Source organism: Musca domestica, unplaced genomic scaffold (assembly GCF_030504385.1).
Source record: "Musca domestica strain aabys unplaced genomic scaffold, Musca_domestica.polishedcontigs.V.1.1 7, whole genome shotgun sequence".
NCBI classification, from domain to species: Eukaryota; Metazoa; Arthropoda; class Insecta; order Diptera; family Muscidae; genus Musca; species Musca domestica.
The window spans coordinates 25,671,238-25,688,751 of record NW_026712383.1 but is presented as its reverse complement, the minus strand read 5'-3'; the positions used below and the strand labels follow the sequence as shown (position 1 = coordinate 25,688,751).

General features: G+C 33.8%; 1 protein-coding gene across 1 annotated transcript; it reads left to right on the top strand.

The window, feature by feature from the left end:
• The first annotated feature begins 2,701 nt into the window (after positions 1-2,701).
• On the top strand, positions 2,702-5,875 carry LOC131806177 (uncharacterized). The gene is made up of 2 exons (XM_059130128.1): positions 2,702-2,837; positions 2,907-5,875. The coding sequence occupies exons 1-2, from the start codon at positions 2,824-2,826 to the stop codon at positions 5,731-5,733; spliced, it is 2,841 nt and encodes a 946-aa protein (XP_058986111.1). The 5' UTR covers positions 2,702-2,823; the 3' UTR covers positions 5,734-5,875.
• Positions 5,876-17,514: the final 11,639 nt, after the last annotated feature.

Here is a 17,514-nt window from a genome sequence, read left to right as displayed (position 1 = left end):
GTTGATTTGGGTAAATTCACCACGGTGAATTTTAATGGGGATGTTGTCTTGGGAATTGTACCACGGCAAATTCTATTGGGGATGTTGATTAGGGTAAATTCTCCACGGTGAAATATATTGGGGATGTTGTCTTTTGAAATGTACCACGGCAAATTCTATTGGGGATGTTGATTAGGGTAAATTCTCCACGGTGAAATATATTGGGGATGTTGTCTTTTGAAATGTACCACGGTGAAATATATTGGGGATGTTGTCTTTTGAAATGTACCACGGTGAATTATATTGGGGATGTTGTCGTTTGAATTGTACCACGGCAAATTATATTGGGGATGTTGTCTTTTGAATTGTACCACGTCAAATTTTATTGGGGCTGTTGGCGTTGGCGTTGCTAGTTTTAATATGAACTACTAGATGGCGCTAAGTTTAGCGCAGACACAGTCCAAAACTGTGTATGGGATGGTGACATTTCAAGTTTTAATATTCACCACTAGCAAAAAATGTATTATGATCATATCGAGTGGAGCTAAAGAGATTCACCATGTGAGAAGTGAATATAGCAGAAACACATCTGAAAGAGGTAAGTATCGAAGAAAATCATTTTATCTAGATGGCTCTCAGAATGCTTTTATATAGTCAACATGCTGATTACTGCAGTCAAATGTGCTTATTAATTTATTTGAAAACATATATTTCAAGAAATCGACTTCAATAAATGTGATATATTATAGAAGAGTTTCAATTGACAAATATGCTGCAATTATTGATATTTCAGGGGTTTTAAGAAAAACGATAACGAAGTCGAGTGGGTTGAACACGAAAATCAGCATGTTGGCTATGCAAAACATGATGAGATAAAAAGACAAAACTAACTTTTCGTTGTACTTGTTTTAATTTGTCTATAATTTTAGCGACTCAAAAATGTTCAGTCATTTCCCTCGAAACGATATAGGCGACATCTAACGGTGAGTTCCATCCATACTATCCATAAATTATGTTGTAGCATAGACACACTCCAAAACTATTGAAATATGATCATATCGAATGGGGCTAGAGAGATCCACCATATGAGAAGTGAATATAGCAGAGACAAATTTGGTTAGTATCATAGTCAACAAGAAGATGTGTGTTCTATTATTTTGTCCAGATGGCTCTCCAGTCATTTCCCTCGAAACGATATAGGCGACATCTAACCACCAATTAATGTTGTAGCATATACACACTAAAAAAATGCTGCTGTAGCCAATCAAAGCAAATTCTTCTTGTGTGGACAGGCATTTTGATACATTATATCGATCGCTTTTTGATAGTTTTGTCGATGAAGAATTTGTTTACATTATGTAGCAATTTGAGAGAATTGAAACTGAAAGAGTTTCATGACAAACCCTGCATCAATTCGGTATTGAAGATTGAAGGGATTTGAAGAAGGAAACACCATTGTTTACATTAACTAACAATTGGATTTCTGTGAAATGGATATGAGAATTTGGGGGGAAGCGTTGTTGCAGAGTTTCATGACAAATTCTGCTTCAATCACAGAATTTCTATTTGTTTACAAAATGTAGTCAATAATGTATTGATTGGATTGGAAGAAATTTCAGTACTCAACAAGTCACAGATTAATAAGCATCGTTTCTTAATATTTTTAAAAAAGTTTTTATAATGTCTCAAAAAATTTGTTGGTCATGCAGCCTTTATTACAAGGAAAAAAGTGAATTTGTGAAACATATGAAAAAGCATTGTATGTTTTGTGATGTTTTATGTGAAAGTGTAAACGATTTAGAATTGCACTTAGAGAACCATCATGGAGATGAGCATGTAATGAAACAAAATCGTGATCAACAACAAGAAAAACTAAAGCAGCAGCATGAAAATAAATCAGCTGTGAAGGTGGAAAAGTTTTGTGGTGATTGTGATAAAATTGTGAATAATATACGATCACACGTTCGTAGCGAAGAACATCGATCCACCGTGAGAAAAAATCTGGATTCTGACATAAAAATTGTTAAAAGTGCATTTAACAAAAATATACTCAGCTATGAGATACAAAACAATAAAGACATTTTGTACCCGATCGATTTTCTTAATGCTTCAAAAGAATTAATAATTAAAACCTTGAAAAATGAGTTAAACGGTAAAACGCTCATAAAATTTAATATGGAACTCCAAGGACTATATGTGAAACCAAACAATGAAAAAGATGGACCTTCAACTTCCAAAGAGTTAACTATTGAAAATATATTTAATCATATTTCAAAAACAACGCTATTAACCCTGGGAGATGATTTGGAAGAGGTCGTTTTCAACCACTGTGTGGAAATTATGTCTAAATCAGAAGAGTTCCAAGAAAGAGGCTCTAATTGGGCCCTGGAGAAACTTTTAAAACTTGACATAAATGTGTTGAGGGCCAACTTAACACGTGGCTCACATTATATTCCAACTCCGAAATCATTAAGCAACAAGAAGGGTGCGTGCCTTAACATCAAAAACTATGATGACTTTTGTTTTAAGTGGTGTATGGTTGTTGCATTGGGAGAAACTGCATATGGAGATCCGAGTATAACCTCTTCATATAACGTAGACATACACCAAGATGTCATTATTCTGCAGTCTGGAATATCGCTAAATTTCGAACAATTAAATTTCCCATTGGGTCTTAAATATATAAAAAAATTTGAAATGAACAACCCAGAGATCAGCGTAAATGTTTTCGGTTATGAAAACAAGTCGGTCGTTGGTCCATATTACTTAACAAAGGAGACGAAAAGCAATCACATTAATTTAATATTGCTGCACAATGAAGAAAATTTTCATTACATTTTGGTTATGGATATGTCTTGGTAATTAAAAACAAAACTTATCAATCAAAACCATATCATAATAATCATGTATTTGTTCTTTTTTTTCAGTCTTATGCGGTCTCAATTCACAAGTCATAAGGAGAAAGGTTATTTTTGTTTTGGATGCCTGCAATGTTTCCACGATGAAAATAAATGTATGACTCACAAAAAGCAGTGTGGAAAAGTAGTCTGTGCCCTGCCGAACAAAAAAGAAGCCGTACTGAAGTTCGTCAATCACAAGAAAAAGGATAAGGTGCCTTTCGTTATTTATGCTGACTCCGAAAGTGTACTGGAAGACGTGCAGGAAGATGAGAACAATGGGGCGAGTAAAAAAACGGAAAAGGTAAAGAAGCATATTCCATGTGCTTTTAGTTATTTTATTAAATGTAGTTTTAATGAAAATTTAAATAAGTTATTTATATATAGTGGACCCGACGCAGCAAATGTTTTTCTGAAAGAACTAATTCAGGATTGTAAATTTTTGTATGATAGTTACCTAACCAAAACGAAACCTATGAATACTCTAACACCCGAAGAAGAGACAGCCTTTCTTAGGGATATAAATTGTCGTATATGTGGCGATATTTTAGGTAACGATAGGGTGAAAGATCATTGTCACTTAACGGGGCAATATCGAGGTGCGGTACATAACCATTGCAATCTGCAATATCATCTACCTAAATTTATTCCAATATATTTCCACAATTTTTCTTCGTACGACTGTCACCTCTTCTTTAAAGAGTTAGTTGAATTTGGAGGTGAAATAAGAGTCATACCTCAAAACAAAGAAAAATATATTTCAATGTCTTATTTCATTAATATGGATAACGAGTCAACCGACTCTAGTTCTTTAAAAAGTACAGTTGTTGTAGGAGAAGAAGAAGATTCGAGTGAGGAAGATGATGAGGAATTCCAGCAAGAAGAGGAAAGTGAGGGCAAAAAAGAGAAGAAAAAGAAAATGAATAGATTAGAGCATCGTTTCTTAGATAGTTTTCGATTTATGCCTACTAGTTTGGATAAATTAGCAAGGAATTTATCTCGAGATTCTTTTGTTGCTGTCAGATCTCATTTTCCTGATGATGAATCATTTGAACTTATGACTAGGAAAGGAGTATTTCCCTACGAATATATGTCATCATTTGAAAAATTGAAGGAGAAACAACTTCCCCCTATAGACCAATTTTATAATAAGTTGACCGATACTGAATGCTCGTCAGACGATTATAGGCATGCAACAAATGTTTGGTCACATTTTCGATGTCAAACTATGCAAGACTACATGGATTTGTACTTAAAAGCTGATGTCTTGCTTTTAGCAGACGTATTTGAAAATTTCAGGAGCTTATGTATGCGAATTCACGAACTGGACCCTTGTCAATATCTCACAGCACCATCTCTATCTTGGGATGCAATGCTACTATGTACTAAAGTCGAACTTGAGCTACTCAGAGATATAGACATGTACAATTTCTGCAAAAATGGTATTCGGGGAGGGCTTACCCAGTGCTCAAACAGACACTCGGTAGCAAATAATGAAGATGCTCCCAATTATAATAGTGCCAAACCAGAGGTAAATATCTATTATTTGGATGTAAATAATTTATATGGTACAGTTATGACTGAGTGTCTCCCTGAAAAAGATTTTAGATGGGTGGAGGGTTATGAAATGGAGAAATTCAATGATCCAGCTGTAATATTATCTATTCCTGACAACGCTCCTACTGGTTTTATTTTAGAGGTTGATATTGAATATCCACCGCACCTTCACGACAAACATAACGATTTACCTTTTTTGGCGGAGAAAAAGTGTGTTGAAGGCTCAAAAACTGAAAAACTGATTGCAGATTTTACTGACAAAACATCATACACCATACACTACAAATTACTTAAGCAATCTCTGAAACATGGACTAATTCTTAAGAAAGTCCATAGAGTTTTGGCTTTCACACAAAGCGCTTGGTTAGCTCCTTACATACTGAAGAATAATGAACATAGGGAAAAGGCTGAAAATGCCTTTGAAAAAGATTTTTTTAAATTATTGAATAACTCTTCATTCGGTAAGACAATGGAGAATATCGACAAAAGAAAAACTGTGAAAATTGTGACAATGTGGGTAGATGAGGCAAACCAAAGAAGAAGGAATGTTGCTAGTAAATTAATCTCGAAGCCAAATTTTCACAGCCTTTCGATATTCTCCGAAAATATGGTTGCTATTCAAATTAGGAATGTCAGAGTAAAATATGATAGACCATTGTACTTAGGGTTCTGCATATTAGATTTATCAAAGTGGGTGATGTATGATTTTCTGTATGATTTTCTAAAAGTGAAATTTGGTGAGGATTTTATTCTAAATTATATGGATACAGATTCGTTCATATTAACATTTTACGGACGGAATTTGTATTCCGAATTATCTTTAGATGAAATATTGGCTAGATTTGACACCTCAGGGTTTTCAAAAGAAAATAAATATAAACTTCCTCTAATTAATAAGAAAAAACTTGGCATGATGAAAGATGAGAATGACGGAAAAACAATGGTTGAATTTGTAGGCCTTCGTCCTAAAATGTATGCCATCAATGTAGTTGATAGCGAAGAAGTAAAAAAATCTAAGGGAGTTAAAAAGTCGGTCCTAAAAAAGTATACTATAGATAAATATCGAGAATGTCTTTATAACAAAAAGGTTTTTTACGGTACCATGTTTTCGTTTAGGTCAAGGCAGCATACAATATATACAGACAAAATTACTAAAATATCGCTAAGCCATCAAGATGATAAACGATTTATTCTAGAGGATGGTATTCACACCTATGCTTGGGGCCACTATAGATTAAATAACCTTCATGAAACAAATGCAAATAACTCAAATGAATCTGTCTCAATGGACTTGGATTAAAATATAAATTTAATTATGATTTAAGTTTCAATATATAGATAAAAGAGCATAGTAATAATATTAATTTAATTGTCTTTACTCACTATAAATGTCATCATATTAATATTTTCTCGCAACACAAAATGTTTAATTTTTAAGTAAATATAAGTGTATTATATTTTAACTAGTCTTTAACTATTCTTATTATAAAATAAAACAAAATATTTTTGTTTATAAATTTATGTAAATTGCGTTTTATTGAAATATTCTTGCAAAGGTGAGTATAAAATAGATTATACTACTTTTCGTACAATTCCTGTTAATGGAACGTACTCGACCAGACGATCATGTATAATTAAACAGTACGCAGAAGTGTTTTGTGGAATTGGTTTATTGGTTTCAAATTGGATTTTTAAATCGATTGGTCCATTCTTAACAGCTTCGTTTTGATTGCTAATGTCAATAACGGCGATGGGCTTGTCTTTAAAACTTGCATATGTAAGAAGTGGTTGTGGCTCCCTCATGTAATATGATTGTTGAAACTTTGTATACATGTCATATAGTACTGCATAGCCATTTTCTTCGAACTTTACATTCAAATCATCGTAAGGATAGGTTTCAGAGTTCAAGTGAACTTTGATGTTTTTAAGTTCGCAATGTTCCAGCTTGTTGTCTTTTTCAAATATCAAAGCAACATATCGTGGTCTTTCATGATTGACAGACAATTTAACACTCCAACTGTGTTGTCTTCCACCAGCAAAAGTTGGATTAAAGTAGCAGTCCCAGCTGCGGAATGCTAAAGGCAACGCTTTTCCATCCTTAATAGTTTTCAAGAAGCTGATTTTTCTATAGTCTGATAATTGAATGTGTTGTACTTTCCATACAACATTTGTTATGGTGAGTTTAATTTCCTCCGTATCCATGGTTGAATAACACACATTTTTATCGTTGGCACTACGCAAAAGAATCAAGTCATGCTTGCTGTTGCAAATTACTTTATCAAAGTCCTCTGCGAACCCTAGTAGACGGTTTAAGGGTACACAAAAATTAAAGTATCCTACTGATAAATCATTATCAGCTTTCCATCCCGCTTTGCTCATAACCTTACTTTCGGATTCGCTTAGAGAAATCCAATTTTTAATTTCTGTAGTTATTCCTAGATAACGAGTACGATCAATTTCAACACCATTTAGTTCATAGCGAATTTCATCAAACATGTATCCCACACAATTATTTCTCAGTCTTGCATATTGCGATACTTCTCCCTTGCTATTTTTCAAATTTCCTTCAATGAATAGATAACTCTCCGATGGAAGTATGTAAAGATCCTGATTTTGTATACTTATCCGAATTTCATCATTATTTTTAAATGATTGAATATATGGAACATAGCTGTGGTAGTCTCTCTTTACAATATTCTCATCCGAGAATGGACGCTCATTAATGTTAAGTATTTCAGACATTTGGTTTGACTTTAAGCTTAATAAGTTTTAAAAACTCTTTATTTTCCTTTGAAATTGTAGGTCTTGTCGGTTTGACAACTTTGTGTTGAATGTGTCTTGGTATTTGTTTATGATTGTATTTATTGTAGATAATCATGATTGCATTGGTCTTATATGAATACGTAGCGTGATTTCTTCCTCTCTAAAATTTATAAAGCGACCTTCTTGATCTACTATCTTTATCTCCAGACGACCGATTTCTTTGACGTTCACTGGTAAATAAATGAGATTCATTGGTCTCTCTACCAATTTATATCCCGGAGGAACATTAAGAGCAAATTCATGTAGAATATGCGTTGGCGACCCATTCATGAATGATCCAGTTACAATATTGCAGTGTATTTGTATGGCATTAACCTTTAAAATGTCGACTTGAAGGTTTGAAGTATGTTTTTTCCCAGATTCTAAGATTTTTTCGGTAAAACCAAAAAGCTTGCCTATAGATTTTTCTTTATCAAAGTAAATAGGATCATGAGAAGACATGATTTCTACTTTTAGCGTATTATTATTCGCCTTAATTTCAATGGATCTATTCTCGTGGATAGTTTTATATTCCGTTTCCAAGTAATTCGCAATATCTTGCAATTCATAGGATCCTATAGGTATTTTTATAATATTGTCTCCAATGTGAAAGAGATTGTTATCATTATCCACATTGGGTATTGAATTGTATGATTGGAAATCTATTAGGCAACACTCATAACTACTATTTCCCAATTCAATTGGGGGTAAATATGTTGAATGTAGAATTGGAGATTTACCGGACACAGTAAACGTTCTTGACATTGCAAAATTCTTTGTCGTAATAATTGAAACACAAAATATGCATACGTATATATGGGTTTTTATTTATTTAAATATATGCTTGTATATTGTATATCTACATACTAAGATTATATGATATGATTCTTATCTATCCATGAATTATGTTTGTCTGAGAATCCCAGCCACTTAACCAAGACTTTATTACCTTTTGTTTTTAAAATTTTCTCAACTAAATACGTGTTGGGATATTTTGTGGGTAAAAGTTCTTCTTTGTAGAAACATCCTTGGATGGGATTTCCTTCATAGTCTTCTAATAAATAAGTAGCGGGGTTTGTTATTCTTATTGTTCTTATCTTGAATATTTCCGTAGTCCAATTTGGCGTGTATCCCTTTTCAAATTGATGTTTATATTTGCTAATGCGTACATGATCACCCACACGAAAGTTTTGTCTCCTAAAAATTTTTAAGTGGTTATAAGCAGATTGCAACAATGCCTTCTCATTCGATGAATTTACTTGAATAGGGGCCATTTTTATTGTTCGATGAGGTGTTTTATTGTATTGTTTAACCAATTCTCTATAAACATCAATCCATAGATAATTCCCATTATAACTGAACTCCTTCCACATTAGCGACTTCAAAGTTCTATTAAAACGCTCAACAATTGAGGCCTTCAATACACTATATGTGGAGTAGTGGTTTATGGAATATTTCTGCATTAGTTTTTTAAAATCTGTGTTGAAAAATTCTTTTCCATCATCGGTTTGCAAATTTTTTGGAATTCTTCCTCTTTGTAAGATTTTTTCAAAAGCCATAGAAACATCCGTTGCCGTTTTTGTTTTAAGGGCTTCACACCATGCGAATTTCGAAAATGTATCGATGACAGTTAACAAAAATCGGAACCCCTTGTTTGCTTTTGAGTAACTGCCCATTTCAACTAAATCTGCTTGCCAGAGATCATCAATACCCTTTGTAATAACCCTTCGTCTTGGAAAGTTTTTTCGTGCTTGATGATGAAGTTCATTTACCAAACCCCGCTTTTCCATTGTTTTATTCGGTATGATATATTAAAGCTGGTGAGTTGAATGGAGCTTGCGATAAGGCTTTAAATATTTCGTTTTGTGAACGTTTGAGTTGTGATATTTCTTCTCTTAGGAAGGTGCACTCTTGAATGAAATTTTTCTTTAAAATTTCTTGAATGTGCTTGATTTGCGTATGTACGTATGCTTGGTTGACCGCATCCGCTCCTTCTGCTGGAGATGCAACATTCCTAATCTTTTTATTTTGCACGTTAAGGTTGTTATCTTCATCAATATTGACTCCCAATAATCTCGAAACATTTTCTCTCACTGCTATTGATTGATTTTTTTGATTGTAATGATGTCCAAACTTGTCAACAGTCATATGTTGTATGCTCCTTGAGAGTATTATTTAATATATTATATTTCCTTCTCGCAGTTCCTCGATAATAGAAACAATTTCATTAGTATGGTTATTGTTTCCGGCTTGTTGTGATGCCAACAACAGCTTTAATCGTTCTATCAATTCGTTGGGATCGTCCCAGTATATATAGTTGGGTTTACCAGGATTTATTGTCAGTAAGCCTTTGCCGCTGTGAGTATCCTCTATTAAATTTTTTATTATTTTCTTATATTTTTGTCCCCTGTTGGACTTTGTTCGTCCATTAGATTCATAGTTTATTTTATGCGCATTTGTGTCTAATAATATTGTTTTGTAAATATCGAGTTCTGTATGATCATAGTTCTTGGGGTCTTGATAAAACAACAGTTCAAACAAACCGGGTGTTAATGCCCAATTTTTATTTCCAATCATAATCTTTTCATTGCTTATTTTGAGTGGTTGGTCCCCAAATCTCCATTCTCCATTGTTATCTTTGTGTGGACCATAGACTACATCTAGTTTTTTAATTTTCTTCAAGAATGATAGATTCATAGGTTCCTCATTGTTGGAATAAAATTTGTCGTCGTCTTGTGATGTATTAAAGGAATCGAAATTTTGTGTGTAATCTACTTTATGCTTTAACCCCTCCAATGCATTGGAATCTAACTTAACATCTGGTTTATAATTCTTAAGGGGTGTACTTGTAATAATAGAATCTCTGTACATTTCCATTTTCTCTTTCTTAGGCATAATCATTTTGGAAGTATTTTCAGTTGAAAGCTTTAGTAGTTTGTTTATTGGCTCCGTTATGGGTTTGAAAGTTTTTTTTTTAAATTCTGTAGTTTTAGCTTTCTCGCAAATTTTAATGCTTTGAAATTTCTTTTTCAAAACATTTCTGGACTTAACAAGCCGTTTCAGCATTTCCTCCTCCATGGCTGTAGGTGCACTAATATAAATTAACATTTGCAAATACATTAAATAATATTAAGGTTGAATAAATATATGAAAGCCTTTTCTGTATCTTCCAGAGTGGATTTCGTCATCCTTGGAAATCGTTAGAAATTCATACTTTTCCTTCCAGCATTCATGACAATTTTTTTTGAAATCTTCAAAACTAATGTCACCTCCGACGTGATCGTTAAATATATGTGTTTAATTCAGATAATCTTGTTTAAACACGATTATCAAATTCGCATTATCACGCAATAAATGCTTTGGTATACGTGTGTATGTTTGACACAAATAAAACGAATCAACATTCTTATGTCGCCCCATACTGAAGTAATTTTTAATGTTGTTTTGTTTATCGCATGCAACATCATCAAAAATCATGATTGAGTTTGGCTTTATTTCGTCCGTTTGTATAACATCGTCATTGTTATTAAATGTATACAATCTCATCCCCTTTATAGTGGATATAAGTTTCTTTAGGTACTCATATTTTGTCTGATACAGCGATTTTGAGTAAATGTAAACATTTTCAAATTTTAATCCATTGGGGCTTTCTATCAAACTAAGCATCACATTAGTCTTTCCACAATTTGATGGTCCTACTATTAAGGCTCGTATAGAATCAGGCAGCAAAGTACTATGTCGAGGGGTCTTTCTTTGCATAAAATCCACATTTTGAACAATTATTTTAGCTTGTTGTTCCAGTAATCTCATGATTTAAACTAATGAGTAGTTTTAAGAAAACATTCATATTTATAATATAATCAAATATCGATATTTCTTTCGTTCAGCGTCCCGCTAAAAAGTATAAAATGATTGTTTACAACACGAAGCGATTTATTAGAAAGAAACACGTTCAAGGAGGAGGACTGGTAAATAAGTTGATTAACTCTTTACCCGTTGAACTTCATTTACCAGGATATCAATTTTGTGGACCTGGAACAAAGCTAGAAAAACGTATTCAAAGAGGAGATCAAGGTATTAATCCATTAGATGCAGCGTGTAGAGCACACGATATTGCCTATTCACAAAATAAAGATATTGAACAACGTCACATTGCTGATCGTGAACTAACTGAACGGGCTTGGGAGCGAGTAAAATCGAAAAATAGTAACATTGGAGAAAAAATTAGCGCATATCTTGTAACTAACATAATGAAGGCTAAGACAAAGCTAGGCATGGGTAATAAAAACCCCAAACAAATATTGGGTCAACAACTTTTTAAAAACGCTTTAAAAAAAGCTACAAGTTCCCTTAAAAGCAAAAAACCAACTGATATTGATGAAGCCATAAAAATAGCCAGACATGAAATACAAAAGACGTTTCGAGGAAAAAAATCAAAGGTCGCTATACCGCGAGTAATAAGCGTGCCCAAAAGAGGTGGATTTCTTCCTCTCATTCCCATTCTAACTGGATTAGGAGCATTGGGAGCCTTAGCATCGGGTAGTTCAGCAATTACCAATGCCGTTTTAAATGCAAAAAAAGCCAAACAAGAGTTGGATGAACAAACCAGACATAACAAAACAATAGAAGCTATAGCTATGGGTAAAGGTCTCTATCTCAAACCATATAAAAAGGGCTATGGAATTTATGTTGATGAAAATAAAACTCCAAAAAACTAATTAAGCAGCTACCCAAAGGTCCTCTAACCGATGTAAATATTAGTTTTTTTGGGAAAAAATATATACCTCACTTTAGAGGTGTTTATATGCGTGATAATCTACCTAAGAAACCACATCGAATTGAATGTGGTATCATAAATTTGGATGTTAGCAGTGGACCTGGCACGCATTGGGTGGCATATAATAAAATCAATAATAATATCGACTATTACGACAGTTTCGGTAATCTTCAACCCCCGATAGAAGTTTTACGCTATTTGGGACCAGCTATTACATACAATTATAAAAGAGATCAACGATTTCATACATACAATTGTGGACATCTTTGTTTAAAGTTTTTATTGGACATGAACAAAATTTTATAAATACTCCAACATCGATGATATCCCCTCCATTCAAATTCAACTTTCCTAAGAAGATGATTGAAATCAATAGATCGGATATTGCACTGGTTGATTTTCAATATTGCCATGGAAACCACAATAGTATTTTCGTGAAGGAACTATCATATATGTGTGGTGCTTCTGTTGTTCCACATTATTTTTTGTTTCGTCCACCTTTTAATATAAAAGAACTTACTGGGGAAGCATGCAGAACAAATGCCTACACCAAGACACATGTGAATGGCTTAGATTGGACAGATGGAGAAAAAAATTATAATGATGTCGAGAAAGCTCTTACACCATTGAACAATTATCAATATATTTTTGTTGTTGGACAAGAAAAGAAAATCTTTTTACAGAAATATATTCATTCTACCATTATAAATTTAGAAAATAATATGAAACTTCGAGCTTGCCAAAATTATTTTACAAACTGTCCTATACATTTGGACACTAGATTTAAGTGTGCCGTAAATAATATATTTAAGATATTTGTATTCATTGAACAAAACTGGAAAGAACTTGGCTACATACTAGACGATGAAATTAATAAAGTTAATAAATAAAAACAAGCAACTGTATTATTTGCATAAAACTTTATTTAAAGCATTAAAGGTAATGAAAGTGAACAATAATAAGAAAATGGGTGAACATTTACTCGCTCCACGACCACAAACATCTACACCAATTTCAGAAGGTGTACAATTCCAATTTTTTGAAATAGTTGGGACATTAGTTGTTTCACGCCCTTCCAGTAATGGGCAACGATATGTCAACCTTGAATGCTCAGTAACAGGACAATCAGTTTGATCCCAACTATGAATGTTTACTTTACAAAAATAACATCTGGTAATATCTCCTACTCCAGTATAATAAAGTCCTACTGCAGCCATTGTCTTGGGATCTGGATAATTTAAAGGCCAGCGAGCAAAGGTTTTTAAGCGTTCGTCTTCCTTATTAAGAAGAGACATCTTCCTTTCTAAAGCTTCACTAATAAACTGAAATATTTCTCTGTACACATTAAAATGAAAACAGCTTGCAATTTTTAGTTTCAAACAAAATATTTATTTACTTTTCAGTTTATGTTAAATATGGTTGATAAAAATAATCTGGCTGATCCAAATGTTTTAATTCTAGTTTGTAAAGACTCTTTCCGCTTCCATCTTTCAACACAGTTTTCGTCACAGAATAACCCCCACCAGCTATTTCTTTTATGTATTCATCCGCCAGCGAGAGGAATCTTGACGGCAAATAGAGGATAGCATCATTAATTTTCAGCACAATTCTTTCCCCATATTTTGTATTTGTTCTAAAGGCGCCATGGATGTTGTATTCTTTGTTATCCTCCATTTCTTTCAAAGTTATTATTTTTTTATAACTGAAAGAATTGAATAAGTTTATTAAATCTGCGTTCGCCATAATATCACTTTCAATGTTTAATTTTATACTGTGAGCCTTACTTGAAATTGTCTTCTATATATACGAATATTTAACGCGAATTTCACAATATTACAGAGTTACTAGAGTTTTTAATTTTGAGCATAATTAAGCATGTTCTCATTCATGCTCCAATCTATCGTTGAAGCAGAATTTGTCATGAAACTCTGCAACAACGCTTCCCCCCAAATTCTCATATCCATTTCACAGAAATCCAATTGTTAGTTAATGTAAACAATGGTGTTTCCTTCTTCAAATCCCTTCAATCTTCAATACCGAATTGATGCAGGGTTTGTCATGAAACTCTTTCAGTTTCAATTCTCTCAAATTGCTACATAATGTAAACAAATTCTTCATCGACAAAACTATCAAAAAGCGATCGATATAATGTATCAAAATGCCTGTCCACACAAGAAGAATTTGCTTTGATTGGCTACAGCAGCATTTTTTTAGTGTGTATATGCTACAACATTAATTGGTGGTTAGATGTCGCCTATATCGTTTCGAGGGAAATGACTGGAGAGCCATCTGGACAAAATAATAGAACACACATCTTCTTGTTGACTATGATACTAACCAAATTTGTCTCTGCTATATTCACTTCTCATATGGTGGATCTCTCTAGCCCCATTCGATATGATCATATTTCAATAGTTTTGGAGTGTGTCTATGCTACAACATAATTTATGGATAGTATGGATGGAACTCACCGTTAGATGTCGCCTATATCGTTTCGATGGGAATAACTGAACATTTTTGAGTCGCTAAAATTATAGACAAATTAAAACAAGTACAACGAAAAGTTAGTTTTGTCTTTTTATCTCATCATGTTTTGCATAGCCAACATGCTGATTTTCGTGTTCAACCCACTCGACTTCGTTATCGTTTTTCTTAAAACCCCTGAAATATCAATAATTGCAGCATATTTGTCAATTGAAACTCTTCTATAATATATCACATTTATTGAAGTCGATTTCTTGAAATATATGTTTTCAAATAAATTAATAAGCACATTTGACTGCAGTAATCAGCATGTTGACTATATAAAAGCATTCTGAGAGCCATCTAGATAAAATGATTTTCTTCGATACTTACCTCTTTCAGATGTGTTTCTGCTATATTCACTTCTCACATGGTGAATCTCTTTAGCCCCACTCGATATGATCATAATACATTTTTTTTTTTTTTTTTTTCGGAGGGTGTCTCTGCTAGTGGTGAATATTAAAACTTGAAATGTCACCATCCCATACACAGTTTTGGATTGTGTCTGCGCTAAACTTAGCGCCATCTAGTAGTTCATTTTAAAACTAGCAACGCCAACGCCAACAGCCCCAATAAAATTTGACGTGATACAATTCAAAAGACAACATCCCCAATATAATTTGCCGTGGTACAATTCAAACGACAACATCCCCAATATAATTTGCCGTGGTACAATTCAAACGACAACATCCCCAATATATTTCACCGTGGTACATTTCAAAAGACAACATCCCCAATATATTTCACCGTGGTACATTTCAAAAGACAACATCCCCAATATATTTCACCGTGGAGAATTTACCCTAATCAACATCCCCAATAGAATTTGCCGTGGTACAATTCCCAAGACAACATCCCCATTAAAATTCACCGTGGTGAATTTACCCAAATCAACATCCCCAATAGAATTTGCCGTGATAAATCGTGGTGAATTCCCAACATCCCCATAAGCACACTACTATCCATTGTTTTTTTTTTGTAGTTTTCTCATTTCCCTCTCTCTTTCTCTCTCTCCCTTTGACTGGTCTCTATTTTTTTTTGTTCTTTTTGATTTCATTCCTTTTGCATTGCTTAGGTGGTTCCGGTTCTGGGAAAAACCCATGGCAACCATTATATTTGTATAATGGTTTAATTAATAGACAGCAACAAAAACAACAACAACAATGCCGATGCTTTGCCAGAGAGTAAAATGCAGAATAGAATACAAAACTCTAATGAAACAGATACTTCGCACAACACGACTGGGTGCCTATTTTAAAATCATTACAAAGCAGGGAAGACTCAAATGCAACCATATCTGTAATGCTTCCCCGTTTTTTGTGTGGCGAAAATGAAATGGAAAGCATTTCCAGATGCTTTGAAGTGCTTTAAGTTATACATGTAAACATCGGAGTCAATGGAGTATTTGAAACAAAACTATGAAATTTTTTTCTAAAAAACTTATGAATCCGGTGGATTTATAAATCCAGAGGAGGGAACCTGTTTGGCTCTAAAATTTTTTACCCTCCACCATAGTATGGAGGGTATATTAAGTTTATCATTCCGTATGTAACACCTCGAAATATACATTTTAGAACCCAAAAAATATATTCTTGATCAGCATAAAATTCTATGTCGATTTAGCGATCTCCGTCCGTCCGTCTGTGAAAATCACCCTAGCTTCCGAACGAATTGGAGTAGATTGATAAAATTTTGCTCAAATGTATATTATGTCTGCAGACTTTTGGTATTGAAAATGAGCCATGTAAGTCCACGTTTTCATATAGCCCCCGGTACCTCCCGATATTGGGCATTTTTATGATTTTAGCGACATTATTTACCGGAATTGTTTCAAATTCAGTATTTGAAGTTCGTAATAGATACTACAGTATAAAACAGAAAATGGGCCATGTAGGTCCACGTTTTGGTATAGCTCCCATATAACGGTACCTCCCGATATTCGGTATTTTGATGATTTTAGAGACATTATTTGAAGTTCGTGTTGGATGCTACAGCCTCTGACAGAAAATTGTCTATGCTGGTCCAGGTCTTCGCACAGCTCCGATATAACCGTACCTTTCTATATACCGTATTTTCATGATTTTAGCTTTTTATTTTATTTATTTCAAGTTTCGAATAATTTCGAATTATTTATTTCAAGTTTCGAAATAACGGTTTTAGACCCTAGGTCTCTTTGGACCAAATCCGTTTCAGAACATTTGGAGTCGATCTACCGATGTCCGTCCGTCCGTCCGTCCGTCCGTCTGTCTGTCTGTCTGGTGCGCACGATAACTCTCAAAGGAAGTATCCGATTTGATCCAAACTTGGTACATCGTAATATTTTTGTCAAACTTAGATCGAGTTCGGAGATGGGCGATATCGGTCCACTCCTTCTGGTACCTCCCACACAAAATGTCAAAATTTTCAAAGAAACGAATTTATTGCACAGAAAGAGAAAGGATGATCCGATTTTGCTCCAACTTTGCGAATCCTAATATTTTCATCAGTGCTAGACCAGGTGTGAAAATGGACTATATCGGTCCACTCCATCAAGTACCTCCACAAATGGTCAACATTTTGAATAATTACAACTCTTTTAAAATGTGATGTAAGAGAGTAAGAGTTCCGGCTATTGGAAATATGGACCTAGGAGAAATGTGTAAAGTCTCCCGTCTTTTTTACAAAAATACGACTTTTTTTTACAAAATTAGTAAGTCTTGGTAGGACAACTTTTTTTATGGGGTTGGAGGATGACATATCTTTCGGCACTGCTTCTTCTATAGAAGTTGGAATACGACTGCTTATGGTGAAATTTGATGACAACACAATGATCGTCACAGCCCCATATAACGGCACCTCCCGATATTAGATATTTATACGATTTTAGGTACAATATTCGCCGGAATTGTTTAAAATTTCGCATTTGAAGTTCCTAATGGGTACTACAGTTTATGATAGAAAATTGTCTATGCAGGGCCACGTCTTCCTGTAGCCCCATAA